This window comes from Ambystoma mexicanum, chromosome 2q, assembly GCF_040938575.1.
Source record: "Ambystoma mexicanum isolate Mex_15411 chromosome 2q, UKY_AmexF1_1, whole genome shotgun sequence".
NCBI classification, from domain to species: domain Eukaryota; kingdom Metazoa; phylum Chordata; class Amphibia; order Caudata; family Ambystomatidae; genus Ambystoma; species Ambystoma mexicanum.
The window spans coordinates 1,372,940,180-1,372,964,713 of record NC_090924.1 but is presented as its reverse complement, the minus strand read 5'-3'; the positions used below and the strand labels follow the sequence as shown (position 1 = coordinate 1,372,964,713).

Sequence of the window (24,534 nt, the reverse complement as noted above, 5' to 3'; positions counted from 1 at the left end):
TGTATGATTTCTTTTTGATTTTTAAAAATAAATACATTTTGCAATTTCACCAACAGGCCTGGTTCATGATCCATAGTGACCAGGGGGAATTTCAAAAAGGGGGTGTGAGACGAGTTGTGTACCACCTCAAATTGAATCTGCATAAAATAAAGAGTAAGGCATCTCAATTGAGCGCTACATCCTAGGCTGAGACCACGGTGTGCGTCGCCTGAATGAAATCCTTAACAATTTATGGTGCACATCTTTCCTTATGCCTGCGCTTTTGCAGTGCTGCTTTACTGCCTAACCTGCACAGTTGTGCTGATTACGAGCACTGATTTTCAGTGACTCCCTATTTCCTGAGCCTGGAGTGCAGTCCTGTTTCTCAGTTCCTTTTCCTCTTCTTGGATGGGTGGGAAGAAAGGAAACTTTGTTCTGGTTTTCACCTAGTTCCTGTGTGTTGTGGGTATTTCTTCCATTTTGTTTTCCCTGACCATCTTCTTCCTTATGTCTTGGTTCCATGCTTAGTAAATGTGGAGGTGGTTTCATTTGTTAGCCTTGAGACCTGTATGGGGGTGGGGGGTATTTCCCTCGGTTCTATAAACACCCATACTCCAACTGGCTCCTCTTCCAGCTTCACCGGGGGGTGGGGGAGGGTGTTGCTGGAAATGCATTAGAGGGACAGGACCTCCCCGTCCTTGTCCTGTAGTCCTTTCATTTGTGTTCTGTATTTTTCTCTGCTCAGGAGTCCATATGGGACTCCTGCCAGTGCAGATCTTCCTGTTTTTGGTTTGGTGTACAGGCCCATGGGATGGCAGCACCCATTGGTGGAGGTGCAACCTTGTGCCCCTAGTGTATGTTTTTGGGCACCTGTGTGTGGCCCACAGAGCAGAGTATGGGCTGGTGGCAGCTCGATGCTGAATTTGACAGGTGCTCCGAGTATCCTCCATTTTGGGATATCCAGGCCCTGCCATTGGAATCAGTTGATTCCCGATAGGAAACAAGATGATCCCTTGGCCTCTTGCTTTCTATTGCATGTTACCTTGTTTTCCCAATGTCCTGGGAAGCCCCGACTCTGTCCCTTCTCCCTGACTGGCTGTTGGGTGGAAGTTCCATATATGGTGGTGTTGTGAAGTCCAGGCCAGACTGGCTGGAGCCTTCCCAGTGACTGTATGTTGTGGGTACACCCCGTGGGTGGGACCTGGGTGAATGGAGTGTGTGACCAATATGCACTTCTTGTTGTGGATGTCTGGTTTCTGGTGTATGACACAATGACTGAGACAGCCCTGCCCAAAACTGGTATGAATGCAGTGTGTAGTGTTGAATGGCTGTGTACTTGTCCCAATACACATTCCTTGTTGTGAGTGTCTGAGAGGGAGTAGTATGGCCTGAATGCACTGTATGCCCGATTGGCTGACTGACTGCATGAATACCCTTCTGTATGATTGGCTGTCGAGTGTGACCCAGCATTGTGGATGAGAGACAGAATAGTATATCTGGGGAGCTCTCACCACTGGAAATTGTTCAGAAGCTGAGTTGACACTTGAAGAGTAACTGGAACTGCTTATCCTTGACGCCCAGCTGGAAGAAGAAGAACTGCTGCTGCATTTGTTTCGACCCGATCCGAAAGCTGTCGAGTTCATCAAGGACTGATCCGAGAGAGGATCTGGTTAGGTGCCCTCTTCCCGTGCTCAGAGGGACCATCGAGCACTGCTAACCTATGCCGAAGCTCCCTGGAAGTCAGACCCTCGAAAAGCTGCCGACAGGAGACGGGGACCGCTGAGGAGAACGAACTAAAGCACCCGGACATCAACGCCGTTGAAGTCCATTGCCGTCGACCAGGGTTCAGAGTATCGCCGTAACCACTGGAGGCCCGTCGAAGCCGCGTTGCCCAGAAGAGGGGACCGCTTGACACTGTGCCGCAGACGACAGGAGCCGCACGCTCCTTTGCCTAAGACTTTTGATTCACGGACGCGCTCGTCCGCACTGCCGCCCGCCTTATCCCGCCGGAGAAGGCCAGACAGTCGACGTGCCGAGGAGCATCCGCCGGTGGGTTTCCCGCCACCCGAAGACCACAAAGACTTTGACGACTCGACGCCCTTGTCGGGCCACAGTTCTTCAGAAACTCTTTGCGGTCCTGAACTATCAAACACTGAGGTGCCCCGCACACCTCATCCTCGCAGGACATCACCGACGAGCACCGCCTGGATCGACGCTCCGGTCTCGGCACCATCAAACTTTTCATCGATGCTGTCAATGCCAAGTTCACCTTCTTCGACGCCTCTTGACGATCCGTGGCTCCTGCTTTAAAGGGACTCACTCAAGAAGGATCCATCGCTGCCTCATCGAAGAACTCTGCTCTAACAGGTACATTGAGGGGGTAGAAACCTTATGAAAGTATATGGACTGGGCTTGTGATATATCTTTAATTTACAGGTTGCCCAGGTGGGGGGATCTCCACACAGAATTGTGCTTAGTTGGTAGGGGTCAATATTTTGCCCATTGTTCTAACCAACTGCTTTCCTCCTATATCTATTGTTGGTTACTTTTATTCCTTGATCTGTGTGACATTTAACCAGAGTATAGTTGATGCACTTTAATGAGATCTGATAATAATTGTGGTACCACTTTAGAACTGTATATATTTGCCTATGTGGATTTTCTGAGCACAAAGTGAGTTATTGTGATAGTGTACATAACCTTGAATATTAATTATATAAAGACTGTGTTTTAACTAATACAGTGTGTGGACATTCCTTTGTTGGGGCTTGGGGACTACACTGTACTTAAGAACCAGCCTGCATCACCTCCTGAGAAGCTAGGCCTTGATTGCTCGACCACCGCTATCCTATAGAGAATCTTGGCTGGGGTCCTCCGCCTTATAGAGAGCAGGAGTACAGACACCCCCCTCCAGTCTTTATAGGGGAACACTAAATTTTCCACCATTTCATGTTCTTGTGTGATTGACGGCCTTTGCTTGCATCCCAGGGGTTGTTCCTTCTGTTTTCGGGAGTAGAAGTTACACTATATAATGCAGTGTTCGTCCCCATCAGCATGTTTGGCTAAATACTGTCCTGCCAAAAAAGCCACTGAGGTGAAAGAAGCAAACACAAATCCCCCTCCCAGCTCATTGCACACCTGATAATGCGCGTGAGACCGGGGAGGTTATGGGTTTTGGAACTGTAAGCATCATACTGTCTGGGACTGCAAAGCAAAAGCCGGGCCTCGAAAGGGGCCTATGTTTTTAGCTCCCAGTCCGTGACTAAGCAGCTCTCAGCAAAGGCAACAGACTGTGGTCTACCAAGGCACCTCTACAACCTCTGCAAACCGTGTATACACAAGGAAAACAATGCATTTGTTCACCTTGTAGTACTGTAAAATATGCCTTTTTTTTAAGCAGTGGCTCGGTTTCTTGTGATCATCAGGGAAGAGCCACTGCTCTCCGTTTAGTAGATAAACTTTCCATGGCAAGAAAGATGCACCGTTCTGGGCTTTAGAAATGTAAATGTTGCAAAGGTATCCCAAGATCAGATTTGGTTGAGTGTCTCTGCCGGAAACGGTCATTTTATAAAAATGCCACATATTTAGTACGGAAACATGTTGAATCTAAGGTGGTTCCAATTAAACGCAAGTATATATCTTACAGTGCTCTTTATTGTGAATATGCGGATACTTATTTTTCTACTAGCTGTCCCTGGCCACGCGTTGCTGTGGCTCAGTCTGGTTAAATGGAAAAGAAAGAAAAGAGAAAGCACACATTTCTAATACGTTTCATTTCACAATGCTTGTGGGTATACAATATTTTTTGTTGTTCCATTGTCTGTGCAGATATAGAGATTGGCTGGTTTGCCGACTGTAGAACATGCAACATATAATTGTCCATGTAAGAAGCAATCTGTGTCTAGATCTAAACCGCACAATTCTAATGATTGGCTTTGAGCTTTGTTGATGGTGATTGCAAACGCAAGTTGGCATGAATTGAGCCGTTACGATTTCTGCACCGAACGACGTCATTTGGAAGGATGAGTTTTATTTCCTGATGTTAGATAGGAAATGCTTTGATTTGGTGGTATATCCAGCAAGCAAAGTTTTTAATGGCTCTGGCGATTCTCCAAGTTGGGGCAGCTTAATTTTCCCGACTGCGCAACACATTACTTTCGTTTTTCCATTAAATTTCAGAGTCTTTCAATAAGGACACACTTCAGTCATGGTGCCAATGAGAACATGCTGGCTCAAACTATAATCATTAGCTGGGTTGTACGGGAATGCAAGGCGATTGTAATCGCTGAGCAAGGAGTCGTGTTTGATGCTGATCTGCTGTTTCTCGTTGACGTCTTTCAGCCACTCTCAGCCTGTCGCGTTCATTCGTTTGAGAACAAAGCAGATCTGAAGGTGCTTTTACGTGAAAGAGATGGCTCTGTTTTTCAGTAAAATATTTAGTACAGCATGTGTTGCTTTTACGTCCAACAGATGGCGCTGTTTTTCAGAAAAAGCATGTTTTTACCTGTCACAGGTGCGACATCTATGTATAGTAGGTATATAAAAACACGCACCTATTCGAATGCAACATTGTGTCAAAATTCCAAAGCAATCCGTGAAGAACTTTCAGAGATTTAGGATTTTGAACAATATAACATTTACATTTTTATTTATATAGAATTCTTATTCTCTGCATTTCACCTAGAAATACCAAATTTGATGGGTTTTAACTCCGCTTCCCAATAATGCTTTTTGTTGTAGTGTGACATGACAAATTGTAATGTTTTATATTTTGTTAAGTGGTAAGGTTTGCAATAAACCATAAACACTAGTGGAGGGTGGAGATGAATTTTGCATGTTTTATTTAGAGCTTGTAAGCAGAGTACAAACCAGTATTAAACACTCCTGTACTGTGGCAGGTAAGGGAGCTTGGTTTCAACGGGCGATTGATTTCCCCCGTTAACACAAGGCGGTCAAGATAGGGGTGGCAGGATTAAAACACTAGTCCCCCGAGACAGTAGTTACCAAAACCCCAGCTACAGAACACATATCCTTTCCAGCCTATAAGAAAAATATGAGATTTCTCAGCATCTTGGCAGGTCTGCAATGCTGGTGGGACTGGGGTAGAGGCAGTCACATGAGCTTGCCAGAAATGTCACTCAACACGTACTAGCTCAACTAGTATTTTATCGTGGTCAGTTAACCCCTGCCTAGAAGACTGAGAGGAACTGTAAACTGCAAGCAAACCTGTTGATTGGGTTATTGGATATTTGTGGTTTCCATGTCCTATTATATGTGACTATAGTGCTACATTTCAGCATCCAGAGAACATGGGTAATATTTATACACTAAATATAAGTGTACATTGGTTCAAGCGGCTCTTGTAACACAAATACACTCTTGTTCCATCCAAGAACTGTGCTTATTTATACTATTCATACAGGCAACACACTATTTCTTACTTGCCAAGGGTACATTATCACTAGCCAGTGGCTACAAGCCAAGGGCCATTTTGCTCCCTGTGTTTATCAGAGTTGTACAATAGCTTTTATTCCATTCTGAAGACTCCCAGCATTGGCAGATAAGCGAACGGATGTACAGGTAGATAAGTGTCTTGCATTTGAACAAAGATCAGCAGCGGCAGTGGTCAGTCACTCGCACACGCCTCCGCCCAGTTAGAGGCACATGTATCTAGCTGCTCCTGCTCTAACATGAAGCAGATGCAACGCCACTGAATATCTGATGTTGATACATAACTTGTACATACTTATTCTTCAATGTAATATAAGAAACAAGTTACTTACCTGTAACTGTTGTTCTCCAGCATGGGTCTGGCATTGATTCACATGCTCATGAATATTCCCCGCCGTCAGGCTGGGAATCCTCGGTAAAGAAAAAATCAGTATCAGTTTCGTTTCTGATCTGTCTTTCGTAGTAGTAACCAATCACTGATCTCTGCGTCATACTGACCACAGCCAATGACTGCCCTCTACCTAAGCCCTGCCTCTGGCAGCCATCTTCAGATTTGGTAGCACGTGAAGAGGCAGTATGACCAAGTGAAGAGCCGCACAGGGGTAGTCGGGAGGGTTCGCATGTGAATCCATGCCAGACCCATGCTGGAGAACAACAGTTACAGGTAAGTAACTTGTTCCTTCTCCAGCATGGGGTCTGGCATGGATTCACATGCTCATGAATACAAGACTTAATAGCAGTAAATACATGCACAACCACGGGGGGTGGCAAAAGGCTCAACATTAAGCAATACAAAAAACTCAACATTAAGCAACTCTTACCTCCTCACCAGGCTCACCTTAAGCGAACAGGTTGCGCAGCACTGCTTGGCCGACCCTGGACTCCTCCCTGGAATCCCGATCGACGCAGTAGAATCTCGTGAAGGTGTGCGTCGACCTCCACGTAGCAGCCCTGCAGATGTCCAGCAGGGGCACACCAGATAAGAACGCCAGAGTAGCAGCGATCGCTCTGGTCGAATGGGCTCTCGGACGGCCTGGCAGCGGTCGGTTAGCCAACCGGTGGCAGTGCATGATGCAGCCGGAGAGCCACCTGGAAATAGAAGACTTCGAGAGAGCCTTCCCTTGATTCACAGGTCCAAAGTTCACGAACAGCTGTGATGTCCTCCGGAAACTCTTCATGCGGTCCACGTAGAACTTCAGCGCTCTAGCCACATCCAGCGAGTGCAAAGTCCTCTCGGCCGGCGACGAAGGAGACGGGAAGAAAACAGGTAACACCAAGGGCTTGTTAAGATGGGAGTCCGACGGCACCTTGGGCATAAAGGAGGGGTGCATCCTAAGCACCACCCTTGAGGCATGGAAAGTCAAGTAAGGTGCTTTGCAGGATAGGGCCTGGATCTCTCCCACTCGTCGTGCGGAGGTAATGGCCACCAGGAATGCAGTCTTCCACGACACAAACTTCATCGGTGCGGAGTGCATCGGCTCGAATGGGGGCCCCATGAGCCTGGTCAGCACCACGTTAAGTTCCCACGCCGGGGCCGGGGCCTTCACCGGCGGGAACGACCGGAACAGTCCTTTCATAAACTCTTTTACCAGTCGATGGGACCACAGGGACATCCGTCCTGTGGTTCTGGTATATCTGGAGATCGCCGCCAGATGAATCTTAATGGAGGCATGGGCTAGCCCAGCCTTTTCCAGCGATAGCAGGTACGGCAGCACTTGAGGGGCCGTAATCCGTAGGGGGTTAATCTTCTGTGCTCGGCACCAGATAGAGAACCTCTTCCACTTATGACCGTAGCATTTGAGAGTCGAGGACGCCCTGGCCTTTGCAAGAACCTCTCTGCAATCGGCCGGTATATCGTAGCCTCCAAACTCTAGCGCTGCAGAGCCAAGCCTGCAGGTTCAGCGACGCCGGGTCGTGGTGGAAGATGGCGCCTCCTTCTCTGGAGAGAAGGTCCGCGTCCGCCAACAGCTTGATGGGAGGGGACGTTGGCAAGTCCAGAAGGTCCGGGAACCAGATCTGCCTCGGCCACGCCGGTGCGACGAGGATCATCCTGCACCGGGACCTCTTGAGCTGGCTGATGAGTCGAAGCAGCAACGGCAACGGAGGGAATGCATACAGGTATAGGCCGTCCCAGGGGAACGAGAACGCATCGCCCATGCTTCTCGGCTGGGGAAACCTGCTGGCGAACCTCTTGCGCTTCGAGTTCGTCGCTGTTGCGAACAGGTTGATTTGGGGTTTGCCCCATCATCGGAAGAGTTGATCCACCTGATCCTGGCGCAGTTCCCACTCGTGACACGCGTGCAGATCCCTGCTGAGCGAGTTGGCGATGGTGTTGCTTTCTCCTGCCAGGTGGAAGGGAACCAGGAACATCCCCTAGGCGACCGCCCAGTGCCACAGATCCTGTGCCTCCTTGGATAGGGCTGGGGATCTGGTGCCTCCCTGCTTCCGTATGTAAAACATTGTCGTGGTGTTGTCCGTGAAGATCCGCACCACCTTGCCCTTGAACACGGCTCGGAGTTCCAGGACGTTGATGTGCAGGAGCCTCTCCTCCGGAAGCCAGAGGCCTCTTGCGTGGAGATCTCCGGTGTGGCCGCCCCAACCTTCCTGGGAGGCGTCCGTCGTCACCGTCTCCTGGTACGCCGGCGTCTGAAAGTCCTTGCCCGCCGTGAGATGCGCTCGAACGCCCCACCACTGAATCGCCCGCCGGAACACCTTGTTAAGGGGGACCCTGTCTTCGAAGGTGCCCGTCGCCTGCATCCAACGGGTGTCGAGAAATTCTTGAAGAGGGCGCATCCGTAGTCTGCAGAGGCGCACCAGGTAGATGCAAGAGGACATCATCTCCAGGAGGGACTTGATGGACCTCACCCTGGCCACGTCCGTGGCTAGCAGGCGCGGCACTTTGCCTAGAATGGTCTTCGTCCGTTCTTCTGACGGGGCCGCCAGGCGCCTCACTGTATCGAGCTTCGCTCCCAGAAACAGGGTCACCTGCGATGGCACCAGGTGGGACTTTGGGTAGTTTATGGCGAATCCCAGGTCTGTGAGTAGCTGAACGTTCCTCGCAGTGTCTTCGACGGCGAGTTCCCTCGTCCTTGAGCGGATGAGCCAGTCGACCAGGTAGGGGTAGACGGGAATCCCCTGCAGGCGCAGCCGCGCCTCCACTGGTGCTAGGCACTTGGTAAAGACCCTGGGGCCGACTTCAATCCGAATGGCAGTGCTCTGAATTGGTAGTGGCGTCCCTGGACGACGAACCTGAGGAACTTTCGGTGACTTTTGAGGATGGGAACATGGAAGTATGCATCCTCCAGGTCCAACGACGATATAAAGTCGCCTTACTCCTGCTGTCCCAGTACGTGCTGGAGGGTGACCATCCTGAACTTTTCTGACCTGATGTATTTGTTCAAACGACGAAGGTCCAGGATGGGGCGCCAGCCGCCCGTCTTCTTCCTGACAAGGAAGTAACTTGAGTACACCCCGGAGCCTCTTCGGGACAAGCTCGATGGCGCCTTTCCTGAGCATCGCCCGTACTTCCAACAGCAGTTGCGGGACGTGATTTTCCTTCCTGGCCACAGGTGGAACGTGAGGGCACTTCTTCAGGAATTCGATAGAGTGTCCTCTTGCCAGGGTATCCAGCACCCAACAGTCGCTGGAGATGGACTGCCACACGCCGACGAAATTCGTCAGCCGGCCTCCCACCTGGGTGCTTCGGTGGGGGCCCGAGACCACGGCCGGTTCAGTTCTGCTTGGAGGTGGTGGCCTTGCCGCCCTGGCCACCTTGCCGACGGCGGCGAGGCGCTCCCTGCTTGCCACAACCCCTGTAGGCCTCCTGAGACGAGGAGCGTGTCGCCTGGCGGTAGGACGACGAGCCACCGCTGGATCCCTTGGAGGCACCCTGTCTGCCTCCGGAGCTCCGAAAGGGCCGTCGTTGCTGAAGGGCTCCTAGGGCGCAGGCCGTCTCCGTGTCCGTTTTTATGGCTTGGAGGGATTCGTCCACCGCCTTCCCGAACAAGTTGCTGCCGTCGAATGGCATGTCCAACACCCTGGTCTGGACATCCTGACGGAAGTCGGTCACCTGGAGCCAACCCCGTCGTCGTAGGCAAACACCGTTGCCCAGCTGGCAGAACCCGGTATCGGCAATATTGGTTGCCACCGTTATGGCGTGGTCCGACGCCACCTCGCCTTCTTGCAGTATTTCCAGGGCCTCGGACCTCTTGTCATCCGGCAGGAAGTCCAATATGGGAGCCAGCTTAAACCAGAGCTCTGTGTCGTAACGGGCCACGATCGCCAGGGCGTTGGCCGCTTTGATCGTCGTCGACGAAATGACCCGCCGCCCCATGGCGTCCAACTTCTTTCCCTCGCCGTCCGGCGGGGATTTCGACGTTGAGGCTCCTCACCCCGCCGTTTTCTTCTTCGCCGCCGCCGAGACGACAGAGTCTGGCGTTGGCCGGGCCCTGAGGCACAGGGGAGCGGTTTCGGGGACCCGGTACTACTTCTCGTACCGGTCCCGTTTGGCTGGTGCCGTGGAGGGGTTTTTGAGAACTGACAGGCCCTCCTCCCAGATGTCATCGATTAGAGGCACCGCAATGACAGTCTTCCTCTTGGCCTCCCGGTGCTGATAGAGGAAACCTTCCTTTTTCTGCTCCTCCGGGCAGAGCTGGAACAATTCGGACGCCCTGGCGATCATGGCGTGGAATGAGCCAATCGCGTTGGGCGGCGAGGCCCGTGCGACGGGAGACCCGTTCCGTCGTCGTCGCCCTCAGAACCCGTCGTCGAGCCCAACGCACCATCATCTCCCGACTCGTGGGAGGATGAGGAGGGAACTGTAGGCCTTACGGGGGCGAGCGGAGGAGGGGGTTGGGTCCTCCGTTGTTTGTTCTGGGGACTTCCCGACAGGCCAGGTTGCGGGTCCTCCGGCCTGGGCCGTGGGAATCTCGTCCTTATCTCAGAGCATAAGGACTGGATCACAGACAAAATGGCCGCCGAGCCATCCTGAGGCCTAGGTTCCGGCTGTGCCGGAAGGGAAGGCTGCTCTTCCTCGCCATCGTCGTCTTCCTCTGTTATCTCCCGAGGATCTTCCTTACGGGATCGAACCTTCTCGAATTGGACTTCGAGGTTCCTCACGGCCTCGGTCAGTTCCTCCTCCGAGGCTGACTCCGAGCTCGAGAAGGCTACCGTGCCCCCCCTCGCTTCTTCTATCATGGCGGCCACGACGATGGGCTGAAAAGAGGATTCCCTACTTGGCGGCAGGGCAACTCTAGTCCCGGAGGCAGTCTCCGCTGGCGGGGTCTCTGCCGGCTTGGCCAGAGTCGCCGCGATCGCCTCGATAGAGGCCTTTTCCTGCTGGGTAGGGGCCTTCACCACCTTAGGTGCGTCCCGGGCCTTCTCCTTCAGGGGAGGGGCGACGCCTCGCTCCCCCTCTTCCGAGATCGGACAGGGCTTCTCCCGAAGCTTACCCGGGGTCTCGGACTTCCTCTTCCCCGAACCGGAGCGCTGGCTCGTGGTTGACGGTGCCGGGGAAGGTGCGCCCTGCCTGGTGACCGAAGAGCCCGACCTTTCGGCGCTCCCAGAGCAAGCGGACTCGCAGCGCTTGGCCTGGTGTTGGGCCCCCGTCGCCGGGGTGCCCGCACAGGACTTAGAAACCCGCTCGGACCCTTTCTTCTTCTTCTCACCCGTTGAGCCCTTCTCCAACCAGCTGGCGAGACGGGATCGCCGGTCCCTCATGGTCCGCTCCGACAAGTTCTTGCAGAACTGGCAGTCCTTCGCTACATGAGTCTTGTCCCATGAAGACCGTAGAGGCATCGCGAATGTTCGTCTTCCTTAAACACATTCTGCAGCCCACATCCAGGGCAGCTGCGAAACAGTGTGGGTCCGGGCGACGAACTCGCATCCTGGGCCATCTCGAAGTAGGCCGCGCATCTTCTGGAATCCTCCAAGAAGTTGATTCGACGAAATCTTCACCCTTGAGGGGCGTAGGAAAATCCCGCAACGGGTAGCCGTTAACGGGAGTAAAAAACGGTGGAGCTTGAGGCTCGATTAACCGAAAAAATGTGAAAAATCACCTGAAAAAGCGCGAAACACGCAGTAAAAGCGCGAGAGCTAAGCACGAGGACTCCCAACACCTGAACGTGCGGTAAAAATCTGAAGATGGCTGCCAGAGGCGGGGCTTAGGTAGAGGGCAGTCATTGGCTGTGGTCAGTATGACGCAGAGATCAGTGATTGGTTACTACTACGAAAGACAGATCAGAAACAAAACTGATACTGATTTTTTTCTTTACCGAGGATTCCCAGCTTCACGACGGGGAATATTCATGAGCATGTGAATCCATGCCAGACCCCATGCTGGAGAAACATACTTTAAATGGTGTGGCTACTTCTGCTTCGGATACAATTTAAAAACCGTTTTCAGCCACTAGGGCTAGAAAAATCAAAACCCAAGAGTGAACGCAGTAATGCAACCAACGGCGTAGGTTTCACAGACCCTGTGATTATGTAGGTCATAGCACAGAAAATAACTAACAGCAAAAGCCTCGGCCACAAAACTGACGCAAGATCTGCCCCCTTATTTGACTAAAGTGAACGAGCCAAAACTGTGCCTGACAAAATGCCTGGAAAAAAAAAAAATTGTGAGAATTTCTTGAGAATTCGTTTAAACATCATACACACGAGGGAAATCCTGACAAGAAGGAATCAGTCAGAAGAAAAATCATGCCAGTTTTGCAAGCTGCCTGAGCAGATGGAAACAATCAAACATCTCCTGCTAAACTGCTCTGGGGTAACAGTCCCCTGCTTAATACATCTAGGACACCTGCTTAGAAATGTGCACTTTTATGAGGAAAATGAATGGTGGTGTCGGCCCATGAGTGGGGGATCATCATCGTTGTGGGTCATCGCTGTGGTGGGTTTCTTCCGAAGTATTGGTCTACTTACCTGATGACCTCGACTCATAGAAATCTACCCACCTCTTATCTGTTGGACAACCGTGAAGTTTGATCTCAGAAGACCTTGCCTGGAAATTTCAAAGGAAATTCTAAAGGACCTATTTAATGTGGGAAATCTGTCTTGCAAAAATTGTTTTATACAATTAAATCAAGTCTGTGGAATCGGGAGAAACTGAATTTTTATAATGCCCTTCCAATCTTCCACCACCTGCTTGTCTGGCTGGTTGTGATAATGACTGCGTGTACTGGAGGTGTGATCGTGAACACGTTGTCCTTGGACGCATCATCTCCAAAACATGCATTTCCTCCAGAATAATGATCCTCTTAACATTTGGTGTGCAGTATCTTCCTAATCTTTTTATTCTGATCAATTAACCTCATGATGCCACCTCAGAGGGTTCCATGTGATTTAGCCAATCAATTTTTTTTGTTTAACCTGGTCGTTTTTGCCGCCAACATACGCAGTGGGAGACCCCCTTCATTCCCTCGCCTTAACACGCCTACTTTATTCATTACCTTAAACTCACCCCCCACGTATATTTGGGGAAAAATCAGATGAAAGAAATTTGATGAATTCTACTGCGATGGAATCTGCTGCGGCCAACACTTGCAGGACCCGCAAGAGTACTGCATTTGGGTATGTTTTACAGACTTCACCTAGGTTTGTAACTTGCAGTCAGGGATCCAGTGGCTAGCAGCAGCATGCATCGCTCAATAGATGCTCTAACGCGGCACATGCACTAAAAGGAAAGCGCATCATCATACCTGACATACTGATGGGCATCAGGGGGAAGTGGTCATCCTCATTCTGCTTTGTCTCTCCGAAATCAACTGTAATGACAAGAAGAGTAAAATGTAGTGTCTCCTCTGCACACTTTGGGCAACAACTCATGAATGGAGCCTAAAGTACAATACTCGAAGAGATGGTTTGGCCCTTGGAAGAGAGGCAGGCTCCTCCATTCACATTACTTGTGACCAAAACATTCCATACCTTACTGATGGTGCATACACTGCTGTCATGCTGTGGATTCTGCTAAAAGGTCATATGGGAATGGGCAAGGAATCCAAACTCCCAAAGGCTGCCTTATCTAGACAAGGGATGATGCACGCTGTAGAGGTAGTATTGTGGAACCTGGCCCCACACTGTGCATCTCACAAAAGTAAAACAAGCATTGGCAAACCCCACATTTTTGGCTTTTGGGTAGGAATTTGTCAGCCACTGACATAATGGTACTAACTTAGCCATACGTAGTCATATGGTGGAACATGGTGTAGTACCCAGGCATATGATGGCAAATGCCTATATAATATCCATACACAAGCTAAAACTGATGGCTTTGTCAAAGCTTGTTTTCAACAGGACTTCAAGTGCAAGTAAGAAATACGAATCAAGTGGCTTAAGGCGCAGTTGGTTAACACAGTTTACTACAACAGTAGCACATTTATAGCTGCAATTTGTGGGGTGATTCAAAAGGCATCAGGGGGATGTCGTTAGATTGAACCTTACCTGGCTGCTTGATTGACTGTGGCTAGTGCCTCCCTACCTATTGCTTCACCCTTGCAACGCCTTTAATCAGTACTTATTTACGGTTCTTTAGCCAATAACACTCTTCCTGTACGTCCCAGCCTGTGCCACACTCCACTCCTGATGCTGTACTCTGTCTAGAGAGTGCCTAAATTTATACTGGCCCTATCCCCAGCACCCCTCCCAGTGCTAGTCCAACTTCCCCCTTACCTAGCATGTGTCCCTCGATCACCAGATTGCTTGTTTGTGCCTTGCTCCTCCTAAAACTGTAGTACAGCTTAGGATGGCTCCACACTCACCAATCATGACGTAACCGACTACGCTGAATACTAAGTCTTCCAGCAATTCACACCCAAATATAAATGACCCACATCCAATGCTACCTACCAGCTTCCCTCGCTCTACTACTGATAGGAATTTACGACTTAGAGCCAGATTAGCTAGAATTTATGAGCCACTTGCCCGCTAATTGCCTACCACACAGAAACCTAAAACTTTGCTGGCTCGACCTAGCTTAACTTCCAGAAAACCCAATTTACCCCATCAGAACTCAAACCCTGCACCTCTACTTAGTCCCTCTAATCAGGGCACTCCTGAACTAAACACAGAACCACTGCCAGACTACTACTATAAAAACCACAGCCAGCCCCCAAATTAAGGGAGCCCTGATCAACGCGAGATCATTGGTAGCTCATGCAACAGAAATTGCGGATTTGATTCTCAAAGAAGAACTCTATTTCCTTTCTATCACTGAGACCTGGTTGCATCCAGCAGCAGGTGCTATGTTTATGCTTGCAGTCCCAGATAATTATTCCATCCTGAGACAAGATCGACCCAACTCCAGAGGAGGAGGTGTCGCTATCATCCATAAATGTAGTCTCACCATGAGATTAGCAACAACTATCAACGTCCTCTCTTACGAAATACTCTCAGTTAAAGTCTCTCTCACCCATGCCCAAACTCTCAACATCCACCTGATCTACCGACCACCAGGCCCAATAGGCACTTTTGACGAGGACATCAACACCATTTTATCCAGCAACCTTAAAAGTTCCACCCAAGTACTCATCTTGGGGGACTTTAACATGGGCTACAATGACCCCGAAGACCAAATCACCAGCACTATAGTCAAGATCCTCTCTGAATTAGGTTTTGCACAAAGAAGCATGGCACCCACACATGCCAAAGGCAGAATGCTTGACTGGGTGGCCGTCCACAACTGTCTAGCGAACATCACCAACATCTCACCATTAGCCTGGACTGACCACCATCTGGTATCGTTCAAGCTCTCCACCATCCGACCACCACCCCCGCCAACCATTAGGACCCCCCCATACTCACGAGAAACAAGAACAGCATTACAGTGGATAGACTCATCCTGAACCTACTCCCCACACTCAACACACTCCCTGAAAACTTGGACCCAGAGACTTTGGTCGAAGAATATAATAAGATCATGGCCACCTCACTGGACCTTATTGCCCCCCTCAAACTCGGACCAAGCAAACCCAAAACGCATCTAAACACATGGTACACACCATTCCTCAAAAACCTAAGGCAGCAAAAAAGAAACTGCGAGGCCACCTGGAAAAAATTCCCCTAAGCAGCTAACAAACTCAAACTCTCTAAAATAGCCACCCTCTACAAAAAAGAAATTTACCCAGCTAAACTAACCTCCTTTGACTCCCGCATATCCCAAGCAAAATCAAACATGAAGGAACTATTCTCCATCCTTAAAGAAGTAGAAACCCCTATAGCACCACCAGATACCTGTACCAAAGACGTGAATTGGTGCTCAGAAATTCAAAACGCCCTAGCTAATAGGATTGCCACCTTACAGAATAAAATCTCACGCAAAAAAGCCTCCTTAAATGATCCTCTCCCTTCTAAACTACCGGAGAAGCCTACTCTAAGAGAAATCACTTGTTTCAATTTCTCTAAAGTCACCACACTGGAAGTGGAAAAAATCATCTTGTCTCTGAAACCCTCTAATTGTCAGGGAGATCTGTGCCCGGCACAGCTCATCAAAGATGCCGCCCGCGACCTCTCCCCTTTCATTACAAAACTAATTAATGCCTCCTTCTCCACTGGATCTATCCCCACTAATCTAAAACAATCCTGGGTACTCCCACTTCTAAAAAAAACCTACACTTGACCCAGCCATGCCCACTAACTACAGACCCGTAACGACCGTACCATTCCTTCTAAAAATCCTGGACAAGGTCGCCTACGTACAAATACAGAAGTACTTGAAAGAACATCACCTTTTAGGAACTAGACAATCAGGCTTCCATCCTCAACACGGGACGGAAACTGCTCTCATCGACTTAAAAGCACAGATCGATAAGCAGAGATAATGGCCAAGCCGCATTACTCCTCCTCCTTGACCTCTCTGCTGCTTTCGACCTGGTCGATCACTCTGTCCTATGCTCACACCTCCACACATCAGCTCACTTCTCTGCTGTGGCCATCACTTGGATTAGTTCATTCCTCAACGGCAGAACCATGAGGTTCTTCTCACCTACAGTGGCAGCAGACCCCATACCCATCACCTGTGGCATGGCACAAGGCTCTTGTGTCTCCCCCACATTGTACAATATATTTACTAAACCCCTTTTCGATGATTTGGGTCATCTCGGCATCACCTACACTAACTACGCAGATGATACCCAGATCCTCCTGCCGCTTTCTGGAGATCATGGAAAGGATTTGGCCTTGCTAAATAGGGTGTATATCATCATCCAGGCATGGATGGCCACACATGGACTATGCCTGAATGATGATAAAACTGAACTCGTCATCCTAGGCACTACCACCAGTTTAAAGAAACTAGGCCCTGCCTACTGCTCCTTTGTGATTGATGGCAATAACATTAAAGTGGGTCAAGAGGTTAAAACTCTAGGTTTTTATCTGGACTCCAATTTCTCCTTCAACAAACAAGTGAGCTCCCTAGCATCCTCCACGGCATACAAGTGTAAGTTGATCCATGCAGCTTTCCATTCCTGTCCGACACTAGCTGCATTACCTCATACTGTCCCACCTAGACTATTGTAACACCCTCTATCTGGGATCCTCTAAACCCACCACTAGCAAACTACAAACTCTTCAGAATAACGCTCTTAGAGCAGCTCTGGGCATCACCAGAAGAGAGAATATCACAGGCTACAGCCAACAGAACTGTCTCTCCATCAAAGACAAAAATGTTCCTAAAAACGGCGTCACTCACTCATTCAAATCCCTTAATAACGCTGCCCCGACCTATTTGATCGACAGATTTCATAGGCTCCTCCCTCAGACCCACAGGAACAGCCTACAAAGATTGCCTCACTGTCCCTAACTTCAAACGCTCTACTATAGGTGGTAACAGCTTCCCCGTGAAAGCAGCTAAATTATGGAACTGCCTGCCACCTACCAAAATTTCCGAGCCAAGGTAGTTCTATGGCTAAAAACATAGGCCTTTAAATACATTCAGGTGCCAAGTATGTCCCACTTGTGCCAACTGCACACACTGTAACCACGTGTGCCTACTTGCTTTTATGTATATAATCCTGCGTATCTTCTTTATGTTTATGTATATATTATGTTGTTGTAACTAAGCTTCGCATATTCATGTAAAGGCTGCGCCCTGATACCTGAGGGTATGCTTGCGCATTACAAATAATAATGCCTGAGAATAGAGTGAAAGGTGCACTGTTTCTTCAAGTGTCACAGTCCGGCTTGAACTGTTATAATGAAGTGCTCCTAACACAAGACATGCAGACTGCCTCAATGTAAAGCTGCAAGTGCTGGAAAAACACATTTTAAACGGATATACATTTTCATCAGACGTTTGCTTCCTTGAAAGGCAGCACTGAAAGCATGCTGCAATTGAACACTGTCACATCCAAAAATAATTCAACTGTTATACCAAGAAGAAACGGCAACTGTGTATTTCCTAAAATTCAAATGCTTTTTTTGATATAAGGTTTTATTTCTCCAACTGACAGATCATAGTAGAAAACTATAATGAAAAAAACAAGGGGGGGATCCTGGGAGTCCCTCTGCCGGACATTGGTCTCGGTTACAAAAGACTTACCCAGAGTCTTTAGCTCACTATCTTTCACAGAGGAGAAATATCTAAACCACATCAGTCTTTGACCTGCCCAGGGTCAGTCCCGCACCCTTGATTTTTGCATATTAACGTAACTTTGGGTCTCACCCTAAGTTACTAGGGTAATCCAAATGTGGACCCCTTGCTCACTGTTCTTAGAGAGGCACAGACTGAAACACGTGTCTGGGGATGCTGTTGGTACTTTTGTTCAGAGGGAAATTTCTTAGCATTTCAGTGCTGGATTGCCCCAGGGCAAGACAAAGACTGATATGTTTTTAGATATTTCTCCTCTGTGAAATATAGTGAGCTAAAGACTCTGGGTACGGCTCTCGTAACCAGGACTAATGTCTGGCAGAGGGACTCCCAGGACCCCCCCCCCCCTTGTTTTTTGGACAACTATGACACATTGAAGTGATTTTTAGATATTTCTCCTCAGCAGCACTAGAAATGACAACATATTTGCCATCAGACTACCTGACCCATGCCCTGTATTTCTAGCAGTTAGCATTAACACCTTATGCTGTTATAGTAAATACAGATACGCCATGTTAAGCACACTCCCAGCCACGCAACTCACACATTTTGTTTCTGTGATTAAAAGGAAACTCATAAGGTGAGTACACACATTTAAAAAGGTCGGTACACTATGAAAGTGCTTTGTGAGAAGGTCTACGTCTGACATCATGATGCACCCATCTAGATGTGATTAGAAAGAAGCACAGCCGGGAAATCCAAATGAATATGAAATGTATCCGCTTGTTTGGACAATCCCATCACTTTACAGGTCATCAAAATAGGATTTCACTTCTCACGTCACTCCTTTCATGACTTACAAAGCCCCCGCGTCTGATTACCTCACCTGGGGGTCGGACTCCAGGTGCTCATAAAAGGTCCTTATTGTTGATGTGTTAGACCGATAGCACCAATCCCTTTGCATTATGTAGATCTCCAACAACGCAGTTCGGCAGTAATGAAGCTTTCATGAACATGACCGCTGATCCTGTGTAAATTAGAGCATTCGGCAATGGTACAGCCCCCATACTAAGTGTCATTTATGCAATAAACACGACGGTCGGGGGCTTTACTAGACCAGGTAAAACATTAGCCCGGGCGTTACATGCCCCAGTAAAGCCCCCTCCAGGAGTAGTTTATTGCTAATAGCGCCCCGGCACACAGCAACAGGATGCTCATTGTTTTTTCCCAAGCTGAGAAACGGCGTATGTGCGGTTTCTCAACTTTAAAAAAAAAATAAAAAAAAAAAAACTAGAAAACAAAATGGCTGCGATGGAGTAGGGAGAAGGGAACTACACTTCGTCCATTTTCCCTTTACAAGGCAGTGACTGCCGTAAGGGAGATCTCAGCGAGGGACAAGGGGCTGGTCGATGAGTGGTGGTGGGCGAGAGATGTTTAAATTGGGCTGAGGGCGTGGGTGGTAGGCGCTACCTCCGCAGGGAAGATGGTGTCCTTCAATTTCCGAGGAGCCACGGTGCAAGGGTCTAGACCCCGTTCAAAAATATATCGAATATAATCAAAAATAATTTAAAAATCGTTATGCCAAAAGAGGTGCAATAGAGCACTTTGTGTGTAGCACTTACTACTGGAAGTTGGCCCATTAATAATCACTTGCAACTCCGGCAGCTCAAGGAACTCGTGCTCAGTAGATATTTATTTGCCCAGGATCACACAATTTGACCAAATAAGACCCCGTTACCGACACAACACGTTGATACAATGCCACTTTCTGCACAGCACATGCTTTTCTTCATGGGACCTCAGAGGGAGGAGTGGGGAATGATTTTGAGCAAATTAAATGGGTCGGTTATTAGCATATCTAAAGCTCTTCGGGGCTCTACATTTGTTTGGAAAAGGGAACTGGAACATGCAGTACCCATGGAGTGAATACCAGTTAACAGAATACAAAAGCATTAAAGAAGAATTGAGCTAGTGATTAAAAAAACTTAGTAGATTTTGGTTTAAATGCTGAACTATTCCCGTTAACACATTATGCTCTGTGAGCAGATACAACATTTCATTATATTGTAGAGTAGAGAAGCGAGTCCTTACATCAACCTGGTCGTTAAAAAAAGAGCATTTATCAAAAACGTCAACTATTTAATAGAATCTATCCCTGCTTAACATGAATATTTATTTCCTTACGGACGCTAGCACACATCTTAATATAAAACGGCGTTCACTGTGCACATGCTGACACCTTGTGGATAACGTTGGAAGTTCAGCACTGACTTGACAACCTTTTCTTACTCCACTGCCGCCACCGCACAACGCTCGCTCCATACCAGCAAGGCTTGAGCCATTTAAACTGCATGTATTGTGGAATGACGGGGAGGATTAAAGCCTAAGCAGGAAAATAAGCGGGTAAAGCCAATAGCATAATAGTAATGCCCGCAAATGCTCATTGTCTATAGGCATTCAAATAATAATTGCTACCAATATTTCCCTGCCTCGCAAGGATGACATGTTGAGTCAGCTCTGCCAGATTGTGGACATGTGAGTGGGGTCTATGGCGGGCGGTTAGTTTGCCGAGGTGTTTTTCAGTGGGCCAGCTGAACAAGGCAGCTGAGAGTCAAAGGCAGCTGAGAGTCATCGATAAAAGAGCACACATTACTGAGTGTCTTCCCAAAGCTTGGACGCATGGATGGAAAGTAAACAGAAATGAGAGGTAGTACCTGGAGCGATGAAGATGCACACAGGGTGTTATGAGATATAAATGCGTTTCTAATAGCACTGAACATGGGCTAGATTTTCCCGTATTCATCAGTGGTCGAAGTGTATGAAAATAAGTAGTGGAACTATGTTCCCTGCGGTTCTGCCCCGCTCCCCACAAACCCAATCCCTGCACCCCTTCCCAAACACAATCCAAACACCCAAACCCAGAAAAACACACCTGCTATTTATGGGACTGTGCAGTGCAGTGCACTGAAGTGCAAGCTTCAACTTCTTCCTACACTTTCATTTTAAAACTAAACCATTCCAGAATGCTTTCTTTTTAAAAAATAAAAGTATACGAACTGTGAAACTTAAAAATAAAAAGTATGGGAGCACCGCTCCCGACCGCTTCGACCTCTGGTATTCATAGCAAACATCTACCTGGATCGGGGGAAATGAGAGGCCTCCCCGGGCCCTTATCCACCTAAGATTTTCAAGTAGGACCGCCCTAAAATCCCAGGGACGTGACTGATTGTTTTGTTTTTCCATTCACACCACATCCATAAACACATCCTCTACCCAACCATACACGCCACACGTGCTAGGGACTCGTGACTCATGCGTGTGGTCCTAAAACATGCGGTTTGCAGACTAGTTCACTGCACGTGCCACATCGCCTACCGTCCATTACCTCCACGTCCACTCTTCCTCGTCCCAGTACTTACCTCATGAGGCCCCTGCCTCCGACACAGGACCTTCTTCTATTTCTTTAAATCCCTAACTCCTCCCCCACATCCACGTCACTCAGTTTAATTTTTCCTGCCTCTGGCAGGTTGGACTTTTTCTTCCTGGTACAGAGCACTGGGGAGCACCGATTGCTGGCCCCCTGGCGGGGGGGGGCGGGGGCTGTGTGGCGGGGCCCTCGGCTCCCTCAGGGGCGGTGCTGCTCCTGGGCCACCTGCAGGACGTGGGGTCACAGTTGAGCCGGATTTCCTTGCTTGGTTCTTTGCTTGGCTCCGGACCGCAGCGTGAGCATTGTGTCCCGGGTACTACACAGCCTGGGGGAAGGTAAGGAGAGGGGAGGACTGGGCTTGATGTTTTTCCAGTCTCCTGTTTCGGCCATCTTGATTCGACAGGCCATTTCCTCGTGCTCTGTGTACACATCTTTATTGGAAATTATGGCAAGCACTTGGCAGTATGGGCTAGCCTTACCTTTTGTTGTGTGGCCTCTCTGCTTCTGGCCATGGGGTGACAGTGGCAGAGTCTTTGAAAGTTCGGGGGCTCTGTTCTGTCGCAGACATGTCACATACCACCCGCTCCTCAGAGACACACAGCCCAGGATGCACCGGATGTTGGCTGCATTCTTTGCGTGCAGCCTGTGAATACGGCGCAGATTTGGACGCGTCTGCAAGCGGCCGGAAGGGTACCGGCCTGGCATAGTCTACACTTCGGGTTCGAGTCTCAGCGGTGCTGACTCGGCCCTTCATCCTTCCTAGACCGACGCATTGGAACCATTTAGAGCATGGGGCTACCAGCTACAGGGCTCAAGCCACCTCTCAGTCATGTAGCGAGTTAGTGGTGTGTTTGGGTCTGTGCTAGCTATGGATGCAGACTCCTTGTCCTGTCCTCTTCCTCTGAACTGCGCGAGGGAAGGTCAAAGGAGATGATTTTCTTTTCCCTTGTCCAGCATAGAATTATAGAAAATGCATCATGGAAGTAACGGCCACGCAGAGAGTTCCCTGTGTCTCTTCTTTTAGTGCCTAGGTCCTCCGGTGCCGACGTGTTGCTTTCACGCCTTCTCTGACTTGTGGGAAGTGATATGGCACATGGTGGCACATGTCTATGCTTAGAGGGGTTCTCAGAGCCCCTGGTGCCGGTGGAGGGGGATGTCACTTCAGTGGGTTTTTCCAGTATAGGCATACCCCAGGTGGGGGGTTGCCTTTGATGTCTGCTATCCGGGATGGATTGCTTTGCCCCGCTTTGTGACAGAACTCTGCCATTTTGATGCCAGCCTGGTGGCTCCTCTGTCAGCTGAGGGGGCTATGGTCTGCTGGACTTCTGGGCTGTTCTGTATCTTCCTTTTGATAAGTCAGATCTTTTTGTGGGCTGACAAGCATGCTGTTATATTGTGGTGCAGGCCTGCTTCAACGTCCTGTGATTTTCCTCTAGTGCAAGTGCAGAAATTGGCGGTTTTCCCTGGCTCCTCGTCTCTATCTTCTCGGAGGTGTATAGGACCGGTGGGGTTCGGCTTCCTGGGTAATGAGCTCCTTCCGGAGGGCGGTATCAGTTGTCGTTCCCGTCTCCTCCTGTCCAGGTTTGCATGGTTAGGACTTTGGTACCCAGCTCACGGTCCAAGTAGTTGGCCATGGGATCCGTTCTCTCCAAATGGTTATTGTGGGTTACCATCTTGCCCAGTCCTCTCCCTGTTCAGGGTCAAGTTTTCTAGTTGCGGGTGTTCCTGGCCCCTATGCCTTCTAGGATGTGTCACCTGCTTATGGGTCTCAAGGCCCTGCACTGCTTGTCCGGACGGAACGCTTCAACGTGGGGGCTTTGCGGAACGTACTCTGATGTTGTACAGGGGGTGGGGGCGCTTGCTGGCTGTTCTGGGCTGGGTTCTCAGAAGGCAGTATGGCTCGGCTCGCCTGTTGCTGAAGTTATGGGGCATGTGGCGTCTTGCGTGTTTTACAGTTCCTTGAGCACGTCTTCAGTTACGTCCCCTGGTGTCTTATACTTTCTCCCACTGGCTCCCACCGTCTCGGCTTTCATAGTTTTGTTTTCAGTGTCCCCAGCGCTGTGAGTCTCCCTGCTATGGTGGCGGGGGGGTTTCAGGTCTACAGGCTGAGGTGTGTATGGTCCTTCCTCCTGTGGCCTCTCTTACTACCGACGCCAGCATAATGGGTTGGGGGGGTCTACATTGGGGATCCTCTCAGCTCAAGGGTTGTGGGATCTGGGGAGAGCCAGCGATCATCCAATTGGCAAGAGTTGTGCCATCATCCAAGCTCTGGTGTACTTTGAGGAGTTGCTGGACGGTCGGCGGTTTTGGTCCAATCGGACAATGCGACGGCCTTGGCATATGTCAACTGCAAAAGGGGTTCCGGCCGCTCCTTGAATGCTCTGTCAGCGCCGATAGGCACCTGGGAGGAATCTCATCTGGTGTCTCTGGTGCCCTCACGTATCAGAGGGGTGGACAATGTTCAAGCGGATCTTCTCAGACGCCGGTTTCACTCCTCTGCGGAACTAGTTCTGTCAGCCCAGGTCTTTGCGGTGACCTGTGTCAGATTAGGGTCACTGGTTCTAGACCTGTTTACATCCCCGGCCTCAGCAGAAGTTCCCCTCTTCTGCTCTTGGTTTCAGGCCGAGGGGATTGGGGGATGGACACCCTCTCTGTACAGTGGCCCTGGGGTTTTCCTTTAAACCTTTCCGCCTATTCCCCTTCTGCCCCGGTGGTTTGGCACATCAGAGTGTCCAGGGTGACTCTTGTTGTTAGCTCCGTTCTGGTCCCGCCGGAGTTGGCTCCCCTCTCTGTTGGAGCTTCGGTCCTAGGAACCTTGGCTGGTTCCGAGGTGGCCGTGTCCCCTTCAAGGGGATCTGCGGTTGGAAGTCCACCGGATGCAATGGGCAGTGTGGCTATTGCTCAGTCTAGGTTGATATCTCAGGGGTTCTCAGATCCTATAGTTGAGTCCATAATGGATGCTCTTAGACCCTCCAACTCAAGGTGTTCGGCAGGCATTGGGGCCAATTCCGAGACTGGTATGGGCGGTCTGGGATCCCTCCCCTGCGTTCTGGCGCCTCTGCTATCCTTAGATTCCTCCAGGAGGGGTTTTGACAGGGGCCTGGCAGTTTTTTTTCCAGGCATCGCTCTCAGTGGGCCTTCATGAAATTCCTTT

General features: G+C 49.5%; 1 protein-coding gene across 3 annotated transcripts in view; it reads right to left on the bottom strand.

Annotated features, from left to right (window-relative positions):
- Positions 1–24,534, bottom strand: part of LOC138570179 (thyroid hormone receptor beta) — a 1,132,895-nt gene that overhangs the window by 251,453 nt on the left and 856,908 nt on the right. For all 3 annotated transcript variants that reach the window (XM_069648855.1, XM_069648857.1, XM_069648856.1), the window contains one exon: positions 13,131–13,196. In XM_069648855.1, coding sequence (XP_069504956.1) covers positions 13,131–13,196 — 66 coding nt within the window. The remainder of the gene's footprint in view (positions 1–13,130; positions 13,197–24,534) is intronic.